This window comes from Rhincodon typus, chromosome 23 (genome assembly GCF_021869965.1).
Source record: "Rhincodon typus isolate 14 chromosome 23, sRhiTyp1.1, whole genome shotgun sequence".
NCBI classification, from domain to species: Eukaryota; Metazoa; Chordata; class Chondrichthyes; order Orectolobiformes; family Rhincodontidae; genus Rhincodon; species Rhincodon typus.
Window position 1 is genome coordinate 47,419,219 of NC_063354.1, and position 14,244 is coordinate 47,433,462.

The following is a 14,244-nucleotide window of genomic DNA, read 5'->3' on the forward strand; positions in this document are numbered from 1 at the left end:
ACAGTTGACTCTGCTACGTATGAGAGAAGGAATAAGAATAAGAATGCTATATTAATAGGGGATTCAATAGTAAGGGGAACAGATGGGTTTGTGGCCACAAATGAGATTCCAAGATGGTATTTTGCCTCCCAGGTGCTAGGGTCAAGGATGCCTTGGAATGGCTACAGAACATTCTGAAGTGGGAGGGTTACCAGCCATTGGTCATTGTCCACATTGGTATCAATGACTTAGATAAAAAAAAATGAAGTCCTCAAAACAGGACATAGGAAGTTAGGAAGAAAATTTAAAAAATTGGACCTGAAAGATAGTGATCTCGGGGCTGCTATTGGTGTCGTGTGTTAGAGTAGAAACTTCACGATATGTTAGATGAATATGTAGCTGGAAAGATTGCAAAAGGGGAAGAGTTTCAGATTCCTGGGGCATTGGGACTGGTTCTCTAGCACATGGGATCAGTACAAGCTTCCTGGACAGGACTGGGACTTATGTTCTAGGGGATGTATTTGTGAGTTCAGTTGTGTAGGCTTTAAACTAAAATGGCAGGGGAATGCAAGCATGTAGTGAGATGGATGACAGCGAAATATGGACAAAAAAGACAGAATTGGGAATGAAGGTGAAAAGCAGAGAAATCAAGGGCTATATTCAAGGAGGGCCAAACAGAACTAGACTAAGAATGCCAAAACAACCAGTGTCAAGGCCCTGTTCCTTAATGTGAGTGGCTTTCACTAAAAAATGAATGAATTTGAATTTTTTGCACAAATAGTTCTAAACCAGCATGATATAGTAGAGATTAGAGACACGGCTATGAGATGACCAGGAATGGGAACTGAATACCTCGAGGTTCTGTTTACCAAAATGGCAGAAAAAAAGGAAATGGACGTGGGGTAGCACTGTTGATTAAAAATACATTTATGCAATTGTGAAGTAGAATCTGTTTGGGTTGAGATTAGAAACATCAAGGATAGAAATGATAGTAGAGGTTGTATGTAGATTCCCAAATTGTAGTAGTAATATTGGGAAGGTATTGAAAAGGAAATTAGAAATGTAACTAATAAGTGTACAGATGTACATATGGCTTATGCAAATCCAATCAGGAGCAATACTAGAGAGGAATTCTTATAACAAAGAATAATACAGCACATGAACAGGCCATTTGGCCTTCCAAGCCTGTGCCGACCCGTTTTGCCTTCCATACTAAAATATCTTCATTTACAGGATCCATATCCCTTAATTCCCTATCCATTCCTATATTTATCCAGGTGTTTCATGAATGCTGCTATTGTGTCTGCTTCCATCACTTCCTCTGGCAGGTACTTACTATTCCTTTGTGTGAAAAACTTGCCTCGCACGTCCCTTTTAAACTCCTCCCCCCCACCCCACACACACACCCCTTGGACCTGAGTCCCCTAGTAATTGACCCCTCCACTCTGCGATAACAGTCTCATACTTTCCACTCTATCCATGCCATTCACAATCTTATAAATTTCTACCAGGTTGCCCCTCAACCTCCTGCATTCCAGTGAAAGTCAAACCCAGTCTATCTAACCTTTCTTCATAGCTAAAGTACTCCATACCAGGCAACAACATCCTGGTAAATCTTTTCTGTACTCGCTCCAAAGCATCCACATCCTTCTGGCAGTGTGGTGACCAGAACTGTATGCAATATTCCAAGTGTGGTCTAACTAAAGTTCTATAAAGCCGCAGCATAACTTATCTATCCTTATACTCAATGCCCCTTCCAATGAAGGCAAGCATCCCATAGGCCTTTTTTGCCACCTTATTTACCTGTGTTGCCAGCTTCAGTGATCTGTGGACCTTCACACTCAGATCCCACTGCATATCAATACTCTTAAGGGTTCTAACATTCACTGTGTAATTTCTACTTGTACTTGACCTTCCAAAATGTATCACCTCACATTTGTCTGGATTAAACGCCAACTGCCATTTTTCTGCCCATGCCTCCAACTGATCTATATCCTGCTGTATACACTGACCATCCTTTTTACTATCCACAACTCCAACAATGTTTTTGTATCATCCGTAATCTTACGAATTAGACAGCTACGTTTTTCTCCAAATCATTTATTTGGACCATAAACAGCAGAGGTCCCAGCACTGATCCCTGTGGAACACCACTAGTCACAACCCTCCACTCAAAAAATCATCCTTCCACTGCTACCCTCTGTCTCCTATGACTCAGCCAGTCTTGCAAGCTCAGCCCAATATCATGTGGCTTCGCTTTTTGTACCAGTGTGCCATGAGGGACCTTATTAGATGCTTTACTGAAGTCCATATAGACAACAGCAATCACTTTCCCCCATTCAGGCTGCTTTTGTTGTTCCAGTTTTAAAAATAAAACACCCAAGGCTTCACAAGTTATTTATCTTCTCAGAGACTGCTCACCACCTGTCCCCCAATCTCTAAGAAACCAGGACAAAACACATCTCTTAAAGCCATGGCATTGTCATATACTGCTATGTATTTGCCCACTTACCCAAATCATACTGAAGCATCTTTGCATCTTCCTCACAGCGTAATCTCTCACCCAGCTTTGCATCATCTGCAAACCTGCAGGTATGATGCGTAATTCCATCATCTAAATCATTGATATATATTATGAATGTCTGGGGACAAAGCACTGATCCCATTGGTACTGGGTCTGCCACTCAGGAAAAAAAAAATCCATTTATTCCTACAGCAAGAGAGCCCTGCTCCTTTCCAAAAATCTTTTCATTGTGAAGGTCAACATATCATTTACTTTTTTCACCACCTGCCGAACCTGCCTGCTTGCTTTTAGCTACTCGTGGCAGTCGTTGCATGGTATTTTGTAAACTACGCTGGTTCTGCATGTTGTAGGAATGGGGTCTTTAATCCTTGTAAGTATTTGTTGTAGAGTGGCTGTGAGCTCGTGGGACACCATTGATTCTTAGTGGTCTTAGGAGTCTTGTCAGTTCTGGTATGTTCTAGATGTAGGGCAGTGTGGCCAGTGTGTTAGGGCGTACTGTGTCCTCCTGTTGTTGTCTGTTTAGTAGGCATCTGCAGATGAAGGATATCCGTTTATAGTGCGGATTTTGTATAGGTGCTCTTCTTTCCTGTGTAATTCCGGGGTGTTGCAGTGTGTCCTAGCCCGTTTGAATAGTGACCTAATGCAGCTTTGTTTGTGGGCATTAGGGTGGTTGCTGTGGAAGTTGAGGATTTGATCAGTATGCGTTGCTTTTCTGTATACTGAGGTTTGGAACTCCCGTTGGTCATATGCTCAACTTTAATACCCAGAAACAGAAGTTGATTGTTGTTTTCTTCTTCCCTTGTGAATTTAATCCTTGCAAATATGCTGATGAGGTGGTGGGTCTCTTCTAATTTGTTGAGTTTAATAATGACAAATGTGTCGTCTACATACCGGATCCACAGTTAAGGTTGAATGCTGGGAAGGGTAGTGTGTTCTAGTCTTTGCATGACTGCTTCGGCAATGAGTCCTGAGATGGGTGACCCCATTGGTGTGCCGTGGATCTGTTTGTTTACTTGATCATTAAAGATGAAGTTTGTGGTGAGGCAGAGGTCTTGTAGTTTATGTATATTGTCATTGCTGATTGAGCTGCTGGTCTGCGTTGCTGCTTCCTCTAGTAATGTGGCCACTGTTTCCTTGGCTAGTGGGATATCAATTGATGTGAATAAAGCTGTGATGTCAAAGGATACCATAATCTCATTGTCGCTGATTTTTTTGTTCTTGAGGGTATTGAGGAAATCTTGGGTCGAGTGGATAGAATGGGGTGATCTGTCGACTAGGTGTTTCAATCTCTGTTGTTGGTCCTTGGCCAGGTTGTGTGAAGGTGTAGATAACACAGTGTGGAGCTGGAGGAACACAGCAGGCCAGGCAGCATCACAGGAGCAGGAAAACTGACATTTCAGGTCAGGACCCTTCTTCAGAAATGAAATTGGAGGCACCAACTCCTGTTAGAAGGTCCAATTCTGCAGGCTCCGCTCCATGCCAGGGACACTAGCCAATCCCATGCCTAAATTACGAGGCATCTGCATGACCATGTCAGGCCCCTGCCTCCCCAGTATGGGTCTGCAACACAAAGTGGGACAGTGTAGGTAGACCACTAGTCAATGACGAGGTAGGAGGCTGCCCTGTAGAATTTCTTTGGGATACCACAAGTTCCCGCACAACCCTAAACACCTTGAAATTTAATGATCTGCCCTGGCAGACAACAGGAACTATTGTTTTAAGTGGATTTACTGGTCATACACAGGAGGGGTACAGTACTGAACCTATGGAAATTAAACTAGGCAACATTACATGCTACCACCCTGCTATCTTAGTTAACCTTTCCCCAGACACAGAACACATCCTCGGTGTCAATTTCATGACTAGGTGTAACCTTGCTGTTGATCCAGTAAATGCCTGCATATGGAAGATGCCCCCAATTAGCAAGGCGCCACCCATCAGCTCAACAGGAAATTATTTTAATCAATCAGTACAATAGGAGAGTTTGGTTCAATCCCCTAACAATGACTAAGGATCTGGCTATGCAAGAAGTGATTATGAAACACAAAGGGATATTCGCTAAGCATAAACATGACTGTGGGCATATACAGGAAGAGGTGATAATTGAGGGACCAGACCCAAAACTGCAAAGACAACACGGTTTCCCCAGACAGGCAACGGGGAGGTAGCCAAGGTGATTGACAGTCTTTTACAACAAGGAGTGCTGCAACCTGTAGTCTCCACTAATAATACTCCAATTTGGCCTGTCAGGATGCCAGATCGTTCGTGGCATTTAACTATTGACTACCAGGAACTCAGTAAAGTCACCACCCTCACTGCACCAACAGTAGGCACTAACCCAGCTACAATAATGAAGCAAGCCCCGCAAGCAAAATACTTCACAGTACTTGGTTTCTGTAACGGTTTCTGGTCCATACCCTTACATCGGTCCTGTCAGTATAAATTTGCATCTACCTTCCAGGAACAACAGTATACCTGGACCTGTTTACTACAAGCGTTCCATTACTTACCCTCGATTTTCCACAGATGATTAGCCAAGGCATTAGAAAAGTTTTCCCGGCCTGATTGCCTAGTACAATATGTAGACTGAAACAAAGGAGGAACACATCCAACTCCTAGATGAATTACTCAACCTCTTGCACGTTTGTAAAACAAACCCATAAAAGGTGCAGATTCGACAGCATAGAGTTACCTACTTGGGAACAATAGTCACCTATGGGAAAAGAGAGATGGACCAAAAGCGAATAGATTTTATAGCACGACTCCCTCTTTCCTAAGATGTTAGTGCACTCTGATCTTTCTTGGGTCTAGTGGGATACACCAGTGCAATCCAAAATGGCAATCTCTGTCCCTGTGTATCCTTTGTAAATGAACTGCCCTGAAGGTGTGCTAATGGTTTAGACTAAAGGTATGTTTTCTGTTTCCTCCCTGTGGCTCCTTTGGGGAGCCTGGGATTTGTCGGATGGGTTGTCTGGCACGTGATGGTGAGTAGCATTTATTACAAGCATCCTTCTCTCCCCAGCCTCATTTCCTGTCTTCACTCACTCTATGAAAAGCATTAATATTGGGTATGCATGCCTTTATTGGTCAGTGCATTGAGTAGAGAGGTTGGGAGGTCATGTTGCAGCCGTACAGGACATTGGTTAGGCCACTTCTGGAATACCGCATTCGGTTTTGGTCTCCCTGCTAATAGGAAGGATGTTGTGAAACTTGAAAGGGTTTAGAAAAGATTTACAAGGATGTTGCTAGGGTTGGAGGGTTTGGGCTATAGGGAGAGGCTAGATAGGCTGGGGCTATTTTTACCGGACCATTGGAGGCTGTGAGGTGACCTCATAGAAGTCTATAAAATCGTGAGGGGCATGGATAGGTGAAGGGAAGGGTACGGAAGTATAAAACTAGAGGGAACAGGTTTAAGGTGAGAGGGGATATATTTAAAAAGGACCTAATGAGCAACTTTTTCATACAAAGGGTTGTGCATGTGTGGAACGAGCTGTCAGAGGAAGTGATGGAGGCTGGAACAATTACTACAATTTAGAATAGAATATCCTTTATTGTCACATTTAAAAACCATCTGGATGGGTATATGAATAGGAAGGGTTCAGAGGGATATGGGTCAAATGCTGATGAATGGGACTAAATTACTTTAAGACATCTGGTTGGCATGGATGACTCGGACCGAAAGGTCTGTTTCCATGCTGTACAGTTCTACGTCTCTGTGACTACGTTTGTCCTCACTCATACTGAGCTGTTTGTGTTAATTTTGCATTGGCCTTTTGTGGTGTTGTGCATGAGGAATTGAGACAAAGTGTAGTCTTCAGATGGAATAGTTTATGTGCCATGGAGATAATGGGGCTAGAGCATACAGGAGTAATCCATTCTGCCTTAGGCTACTTTCATTATAATTCCTCTGCTGACACTTGGTGTCTACGGATGCCTTACAGCTCAAGTTTTCTTTCAGCAGTGCAGCAAGCTGGGAGAACAGCACCTCATTTTCTGCTTGGGGACCCTGCAGCCTTCTGGACTCAATATCAAGTTCAATAATTTTAGGGCTTGAGATCTCCCATGTCCTTATCCCAAAACCAAACACCAGGCCTTGTTATCACATAGTCTGCTACTACACACAACCCATTGTTAGCCACTAACAGTCTCCATTAACAGCTATTTACCCTCCCAGCCAGGTTGTCATCCACTCCTTTGTCTGTCCAACTGTTCTTCTCTCTCTTTGGGCTCTATCTCCACCTATCATTTACTCTTTACAGTTCTCCCGAACCTATCTTCTGCATATAAACTGACATTTTCCTAGCTACCGTCAGTTCGGAAGAAGGGTCACTTGACCCAAAACATTAACTCTGATTCCCCTCCTAAGTTTAGCTTTGTTTTAAACAGATGGTCACCCTCTATCAAATTGAATTCAAGAAAAATAACATGGTAGGTCACAATGGAGGGGTAGCACTGTTAATCAAGGATGGCATTTGTACAATAGTAGAAATTACCTTTGTTCAGGAGATCAGGATGTAGAATCAGTATGGGTGGAGAAGAAGAATGTAGGGGAAATAATTCACTAGTGGGAGTGGTCTACAGGACTCCACCATGTGGGACAAAGGTGCAAGAATAAATACATACAAGATAGGAAAATCAGATTGACACTAGTAAGGTAAGATGAGAAGTTCTTACCATTCAAGATTATTTCTTAAAGCACCACATTCTAGAAGCAACAAAAGAGCATTATTTAAGATATATATTTTTTCTATTCAACCTGTTCATGGATATTACATACCTCTGGAGCAGATTTCCCAGCATGCTTGGTGTATTATCCAATTCTGCCATTTTGAGTGGTCTACAAGACACACTAAATGACTGGAATAACGTGATAGGTATGAGTCGCATGGCAAGGATCTAACCAAAGTAATAAGCAATCCAAAACTGTACAAACTAATTAAGGTTGAGAGATCATAACAATTTATCAAGGTGATGGTGTCAAAACAGGACGGTAGGGAAGATTTTACAAATACAGAATAATGTGGTGGGGTCAGAAGTAGCACGCCATGAACCCAAAATCACAGTTGAGGCCGTCTTCATTGGTATGGAACTTGGCTATCAGTCTCTGCTCAGCATTCCTGCATTGTTGTGTATCTCGAAGTCTGCCTTGGAGGACGCATGGAATTTATACTGTCTGGTCTGTACCATACAGATCAAAACCGGAAATGACAGTACTCACCATAATGTACAGATCAAAACCGGAAATGACAGTACTCACCATAACAGACCAGACAGTATAAATTCCAAGCAAAATAGAATAACATCGGTTCATCGGAGGCTATACTGATGATTTAACTTCACATGGTGACAAAACGTCTGGCAGCATCTGTAAAGAGAAATCAGAGTTAACGCTTCGTGTCCGGTGACCCTTCCTTAGAACTGGGTGAGAGGACAAACCTTAATCATTCCACTGTGAAAGACAGATGATGTCAAATCCTGATTGAGTGACTACCATCAGATGATGTTTGTTTGTAGAATCCCTTCAGCCCAACAAGTCCACACTGACCCTCAGAGCATCTCACCCAGTCACATCCTCCTCTAACCCACCTAATCTACATATTCCTGAACACTAAGGGCAATTTAGCATGGCCAATCCACATAGCCTGCATATCTTTGGACTGTGGGAGGAAACCCACGCAGACATGGGGAGAATGTGCAAACTCCACACAGACTGTCGCCCGAGAGTGCAATCGAACCCGGGTCCCTGGCGCTGTGGGGCAGTATTGCTAACCACTGAGCCACCATGCCGCAATAATATGCATGTTTCTCAATCATGTTCTGATGTAGGATTTTGCAACTAATGAGGCAACAATGCCAGCAGAGCCATTTTGAACCTGCAGACTGTTAGGATAAATGAAAAAGTAATGTGATTTGAACATGGTGGGCAGCGCGGTGGTCGGCGCTGTTGCTTCGCAGTGCTGGGGGCCTGAGTTTGGTTCAGACCTTGGGTGGCTGTCTGTGTGGAGTTTGCACATTCTCCCCATGTCTGCGTGGGTTTCCTCCCACAATCTGGAGATGTGCAAATTGGTCTTGATGTGTTGCCAGTGATGTCTGGAGATGTGCTGTCTAGGCTAGATGGATTGGTTGTGGAGGTGCAGGATTGCAGGAATGGGGTGAGGAGGGATCCTGGTGGCTCCCTGGGCTGACTGGCCTGCTTCCATGCTGTGGGGATTCTATGATTCTATGAATGTGATTGCCAGGCCTCCATTGGCTCAATTAACAAAATACCTCAGGTGCTTACAGTCCGAAGCTGGTGGCAACATGTCTGAAAGATGAGCTACTGAGGTGTTAGGCTCAGGAGAGCCAATTCAGTTGCCAGGCACTATTGAAATCGTCAGAGGACCCAGGGTTGGTGTTGGCCTGTTCAATAACAATGAGAAGCCAAATGATTTCTAATGGCACTAATGAAATCACTGTGACTATTAGAAGTGGAGTTAGAGGGGATGGATTTGATTTTGCTGGGCCAATTTAAAAAGCTTTAGAATATCATATTAATGTTGTGAAGATAGCAGATGAATTTTATGAAAGGAGGGAATGATATTTGTGCCAAAATAGTTCAAAATTAAGTGATTCAAGTGAAAGTAAGGTGAGCAGTAGAAACTGACTTTTCTGTAGGAATGAAACTGGAAGAAATGTCTCAAACAAAGGAAACCTGAATGGACATTGGTTAGGCCACTAGGATGTTGTTGGGGTTGGAGGGTTTGAGCGATAAGGAGAGCCTAAATGGGCTGGGGCTATTTTCCCTGGAGTGTCAGAGGCTGATGGGTAACCTTTATAAAATCATGAAAGGCATGGATAGGATGCATAACCAAGGTCTTTTTCCCAGGTTAGGGGAGTTCAAAACTAGAAGGCATAGGTTTAAGGTGAAAAATTTAAAATGGACCTAAGGGGCAACTTTTTTGCACGGAGGGTAGTGCATGTATGGAACGAGCCACTAGAAGAGGTGGTGGAGGCTGGTACAATTACAACATTTAAAAGGCATCTGGATGGGTATATAAATAGGAAGGCTTTAGAGGGATATGAGCCAAACGTTGGAAAATGGGACTAGATTAATTTAGAATAACTGGTTGGTATAGGTAAGTTGGACCGAAGGGTCTGCTTCTGTGTTGTACATCTCTATGACTCTATGAACTTAATACATATAACTATTATATTGAGCTATTACAGAGACTTTGTTGCGTGAAGGACAAGACTGGCAGCTTAATGTTCTGCAATTTAGACATTTCAGGTGAGATAGAAAGGGATGTAAATGAGGTGGGGTGAGGGGCTTGTGTTACTGAATGTACTGAGGGAGGACATCTTGAAAGGTTTATCCAGCGACCCATATGGATAGAACTCAGGAACAGAAGGGTGCAATCACTTTGCTAGAAATGCCCTACAGGCCTCTCAACAGCCAATGGGTGAGAGAGGAACAGATGTGTTGAAAAATCATGGAAAAATGTAAAAACAACCATGCTGCTGTGGTGGTTGGTGGGGAGGGGGGGGGGGGGGGGGGGGGGGGTCGGGACTCCCAAGGGAGGTATGACTTCCCCTATATTGACTAGGACAGGGACTCCAATGGGAGGATCGGATTTGTGAGCTGCATACTGGTTAGTTTTTTGAAACAATACGTAATAGCCCGACTGGGAAAGGAGCCATACTACATCTGATATTAGGGAATGAACCTGGTGAAGTGTTTGAAGTTTTGGTGGGGGAGCATTTCATGAACAGTGACCACAATTCTGTAAGTTTTACTTATGGATAAGGACAAGAGTAGGCCTCAGGTGAAAGTATTAAAATTGGGGTAGGCTAGCCACCACAATATTAGGCAGGAACTGGGGAATGTAGATTAGGGACAGCGGTTTGAGGGTGAATCTACATCTGTCATGTTGGAATCTTTTAAAAGGACAGTTAATTAGAGTTCAGAATCAGTGAAAATGAAGGATAAGGCAAGATTCAGGAGCCTTGGTTGACTCAAGAAATTGTGAGCTTAGTCAAAAAGCAAAAGAAGACATACATAAGGCTTATGAAACTGAAGACCGAGCCCTCAAAGAGTACAAAAATAGCAGAAAACAACAAACTAGGAGGGGCTAAATTTAATTAATAATAAAAATATACATAAATTAAAGTAATTAACTAAGTAGAGATGGCTGGACAGGTGATGTGTTGTAACTGTGTGAAATGGGTGTTGGTCGATCCCATTGTGAACTGCAGTGACCGCATCTGCAGCTAGTGTTATTTGCTCGCGGAACTTCGGCTCAGAGTTGATGAGTTGGAACCTGAGCTTCAGTCACTATGGCACATCTGAGAGAGGGAGAAGTACCTAGGTGCTATGTTTCAGGAGGCAGTCATACCTGGTAGATTAAGTATTTCAAATCTGGTCAATAGCCAAGGGACAGGGGGTTGTGATTACAAGCGAGGCAGGTAGAGGGATCCTGCAGTCAGGGACAGGGAAGCCTCCACCTTGTCCAACATGCAAGGTACTTGTTCCCTGTGTGGATGATGAAAAGGGCTGCAGGGAGGATGAGCCAATTGACCACATGGCACGGGAGGCCATTCAAGAAGGGGCAACAAAGAAAATTAAGTATATAGGAACAGGCCCTTTGGCCGTCCAAGCCTGCACCGACAAAAAGACAAGTGTAGTTGTAGGGGATTCTATAATTAGTGGAACACATATTATCCTTTGTAAGCAGAATCCAGAGTCCTGCATGGTGTAACAAGGTGTAGAGCAGCAGAGGAGCAGGAAAGCTGACGTTTCGGGCCTAGACCCTCTGAAGAAGATCTCAGATTCTCCAGCATCTGCAGTTCCTACTATCTCTCTCCCGCATGGTGTGTTGCCTGCCCGATTCCAGGGTAAGGGTTATCTCTGACCAGCTTGAAAGGATGTTGGAGATGGAGGAGGAGGATCCAGTTGTTGTGGTCCATGTCAGAACAAACAACATAGGCAAGACTAGGAAAGAGGGCCTGTTCAGGAATTATCAGGAGTAGGAACCAAATTAAAGACCAGGTCCTCAAAAGGGTTATAATCTCCGGACTACTGCCTGAGTCACGTGCAAATTGGCGTATGGACATAAGAATAAGGGAAATAAACACATGGCTAAAAGAGTGATGTGGGGAGAAACTGGACAAACTTGATTTGTTTTCACTTAAATATCAAGGGATGAAATCACGACCTGATAAAAGTTTACAAAATCATGAATGAAATGAAGAGTTCAGAGTCTTTTTCTCCAGGTAGAAATGTGAAAATTATGAGAGGTAGTTTTAATGCAAGAGGGTAAGTTTAAAGGATATACAAGAAGCAGGTACCTTTCTCCTCCCACACAGATGGTGTCATTTATATCATAAATGATTTGGATGAGAAGAATTGAGGAGACATGGTTATCAAGTTTGCAGATGACACCAAAATTAGTGGTGTAGTGGATTGTGAAGAAGGTTACCTATGAGTACTAAGCGATTTTGATCAATTGGATCAATGGGCTGAGGAGTGGCAGATGGAGTTTAATTTGGATAATGAGGTATTGTATTTTGTTAAAACAAACAAAATTTAAAAATTAAAACAATTTTAAATTAAAAAAGGTAGGACCTTGGGTAGTAGTGTAGCATAGCACAGACAGACCTAGGGATTTAGGTCTTTAATTCTTTGAAATTTGCATCACATAGGCAGGATGGTTAAGATGCTTGCCTTCATTGCTCAGAACTTACATGGGCAATTGTTTGCAAGGATAGCAGTGGCATTCAAGAGTTTCTTTATCCAGGAGGGACTAAAGATGGCAGTTTGAAGGGGAAAAGGAAAGGGAAAGGGAAAAGGACACGGATGGACAAGAGAGTAATGTTAACAATATCAGTGAATGTGGGGACATTGAGAGATTAGTAGTTTATTAAGAGCAGGAGTTGCATTTCTTGGACAGAATGACATGGGATATGTATATATAGATCTGCTGAAATCTCCTCCAATTCAATAGTGGGAAGACAGAGGTCATTGTTGTCATTCCCTCACTCTCAATTCTATCTCTTTTGACAACTGTCTAGAAAAAGACATTAAAGCAACTGGAAGAGAAACTAAAAGGAGCAGTAGGCACAGGGCTCTGCAAATTAGAATGTAAGAGACAGTCTGGCCTAGCAGATTAGTGAAAGGAAAGTAGCAGAGACAGAGGATTGGATTATCTCAATCTTTGCCACAAAGATTTTCCATGAGCTCCTCATGCATTGTTAGAGGTGACAATGGAAGAGACAGGGAGAGGGAGAGCATTTCACAGAGAACCAACTTGATATATAGATAATCAGCAAGGTTCAACACACTGTAGTTAACACAAAGCTAATTTATTTAAATTTATCCAGAATATTAACACCCAACTAAACTGTGGTTTCTTAATATCAGCGGAAAGAAACACAAAAGATCATTGTTTTGCCCTGAGTGATAATTCACAGTAAAATCCAATCACTGTGTTTTTTTGTGAACTTGTCGGTGTCTCACCAGGTGGGCTGACTGAGTAAATCCCTTCGCACACTCAGGGCAGGTGAATGGTCGTGCTCCTGTGTGAACTCGCTGGTGTGTCTGCAGGTTGTATAACTGAGTAAATCCTTTCCCACACTCTGAGCAAGTGAATGGCCTCTCCCCCGTGTGAAGTCGCTGGTGTACAGTGAGGTTATATGATTTCTTGAACCCAGTTCCACAGTGTGTGCATCTGAATGGTCGCTCATCAGTGTGAGCACGTTGATGGGACATCAGTTCTCCAGTGCTTTTAAAGCACTTTCCACAGTCAGGACATTTAAAAGGTCGCTCATCACTGTGAACACGTTGATGTGTTATCAGGTTCCCTGAACATTTAAAGCACTTACCGCAGTCTGAACACTTAAAAGGTCTGTCGTCACTGTGAACGCGCTGGTGTGTCAATAGGTTATATAACTGAGAGAATGCCTTCCCACACTCTGAGCAGGTGAACGGTTTCTCCCCAGTGTGAACTCGCTGGTGGACAGTGAGGTCAGATGAGTACTTGAACTGAGTGTCACAGTGAGAGCATCTGAACGGTCTCTCGTCAGTGTGAACACGTTGATGGGACATCAGTTCCCCAGGACTTTTAAAGCACTTCCCACAGTCTAGGCATTTAAAAGGTCTCTCCCCAGTGTGAACTCGCTTGTGTTGCAACAAGTTGGACAACTGATTGAATCCCTTCCCACACACCGAGCAGGAAAATGGCCTCTCCCCTGTGTGACTGCGCCGATGCCTTTCCAGGTCAGAGGGGGATGCAAATGCCTTGCCACAGTCTCTACATTTCCATGGTTTTCCCCCAGTGTGACTGAGCTTATGTCTCGACAGTCCAGATGAATGGCTGAAGCCTCGCCCACACACAGCACAACTGTATGGTTTCTCCCCACTGTAAACGATGCTTTTTCCTTCCATTTTAAAACTCAATGATATTCAGGTCCTGACGCGACACCAGTTTCAGTTCCCTCCTTTCCAAAACATGCTAATTCATTAAATTAAAAAACAAAACAAAAAAACTGGAGTGAGACACAATACAAAAAAAAGGCAGTTTGTAAAACTAAGCAGAATATATCTGATTGTTTGAAGGATGAGGAAAAAGAAGTAACCATGAAAGCTTGTTTCAGACATAGTAGGAACTGCAGATGCTGGAGAATCTGAGATAACAAGGTGTAGAGCTGGATGAACACAGCAGGCCAAGCAGCATCAGAGGAGCAGGAAGGCTGACGTTTCGGGCCTA

The 14,244-nt window shown here is 43.2% G+C and overlaps 2 protein-coding genes across 2 annotated transcripts in view; one reads left to right on the forward strand and one right to left on the reverse strand.

Moving 5' to 3' along the window:
* LOC109925897 (zinc finger protein 271-like) overlaps positions 1 to 14,244 on the forward strand; it is a 64,542-nt gene that overhangs the window by 27,131 nt on the left and 23,167 nt on the right. The window lies entirely within an intron of this gene.
* On the reverse strand, positions 7,440 to 14,200 carry LOC125485851 (gastrula zinc finger protein XlCGF17.1-like). Its single transcript, XM_048610804.1, has 2 exons — positions 12,996 to 14,200; positions 7,440 to 7,868 (listed from the first exon to the last, which is right to left on the reverse strand). The coding sequence occupies exons 1-2, from the start codon at positions 13,920 to 13,922 to the stop codon at positions 7,821 to 7,823; spliced, it is 975 nt and encodes a 324-aa protein (XP_048466761.1). The 5' UTR covers positions 13,923 to 14,200; the 3' UTR covers positions 7,440 to 7,820.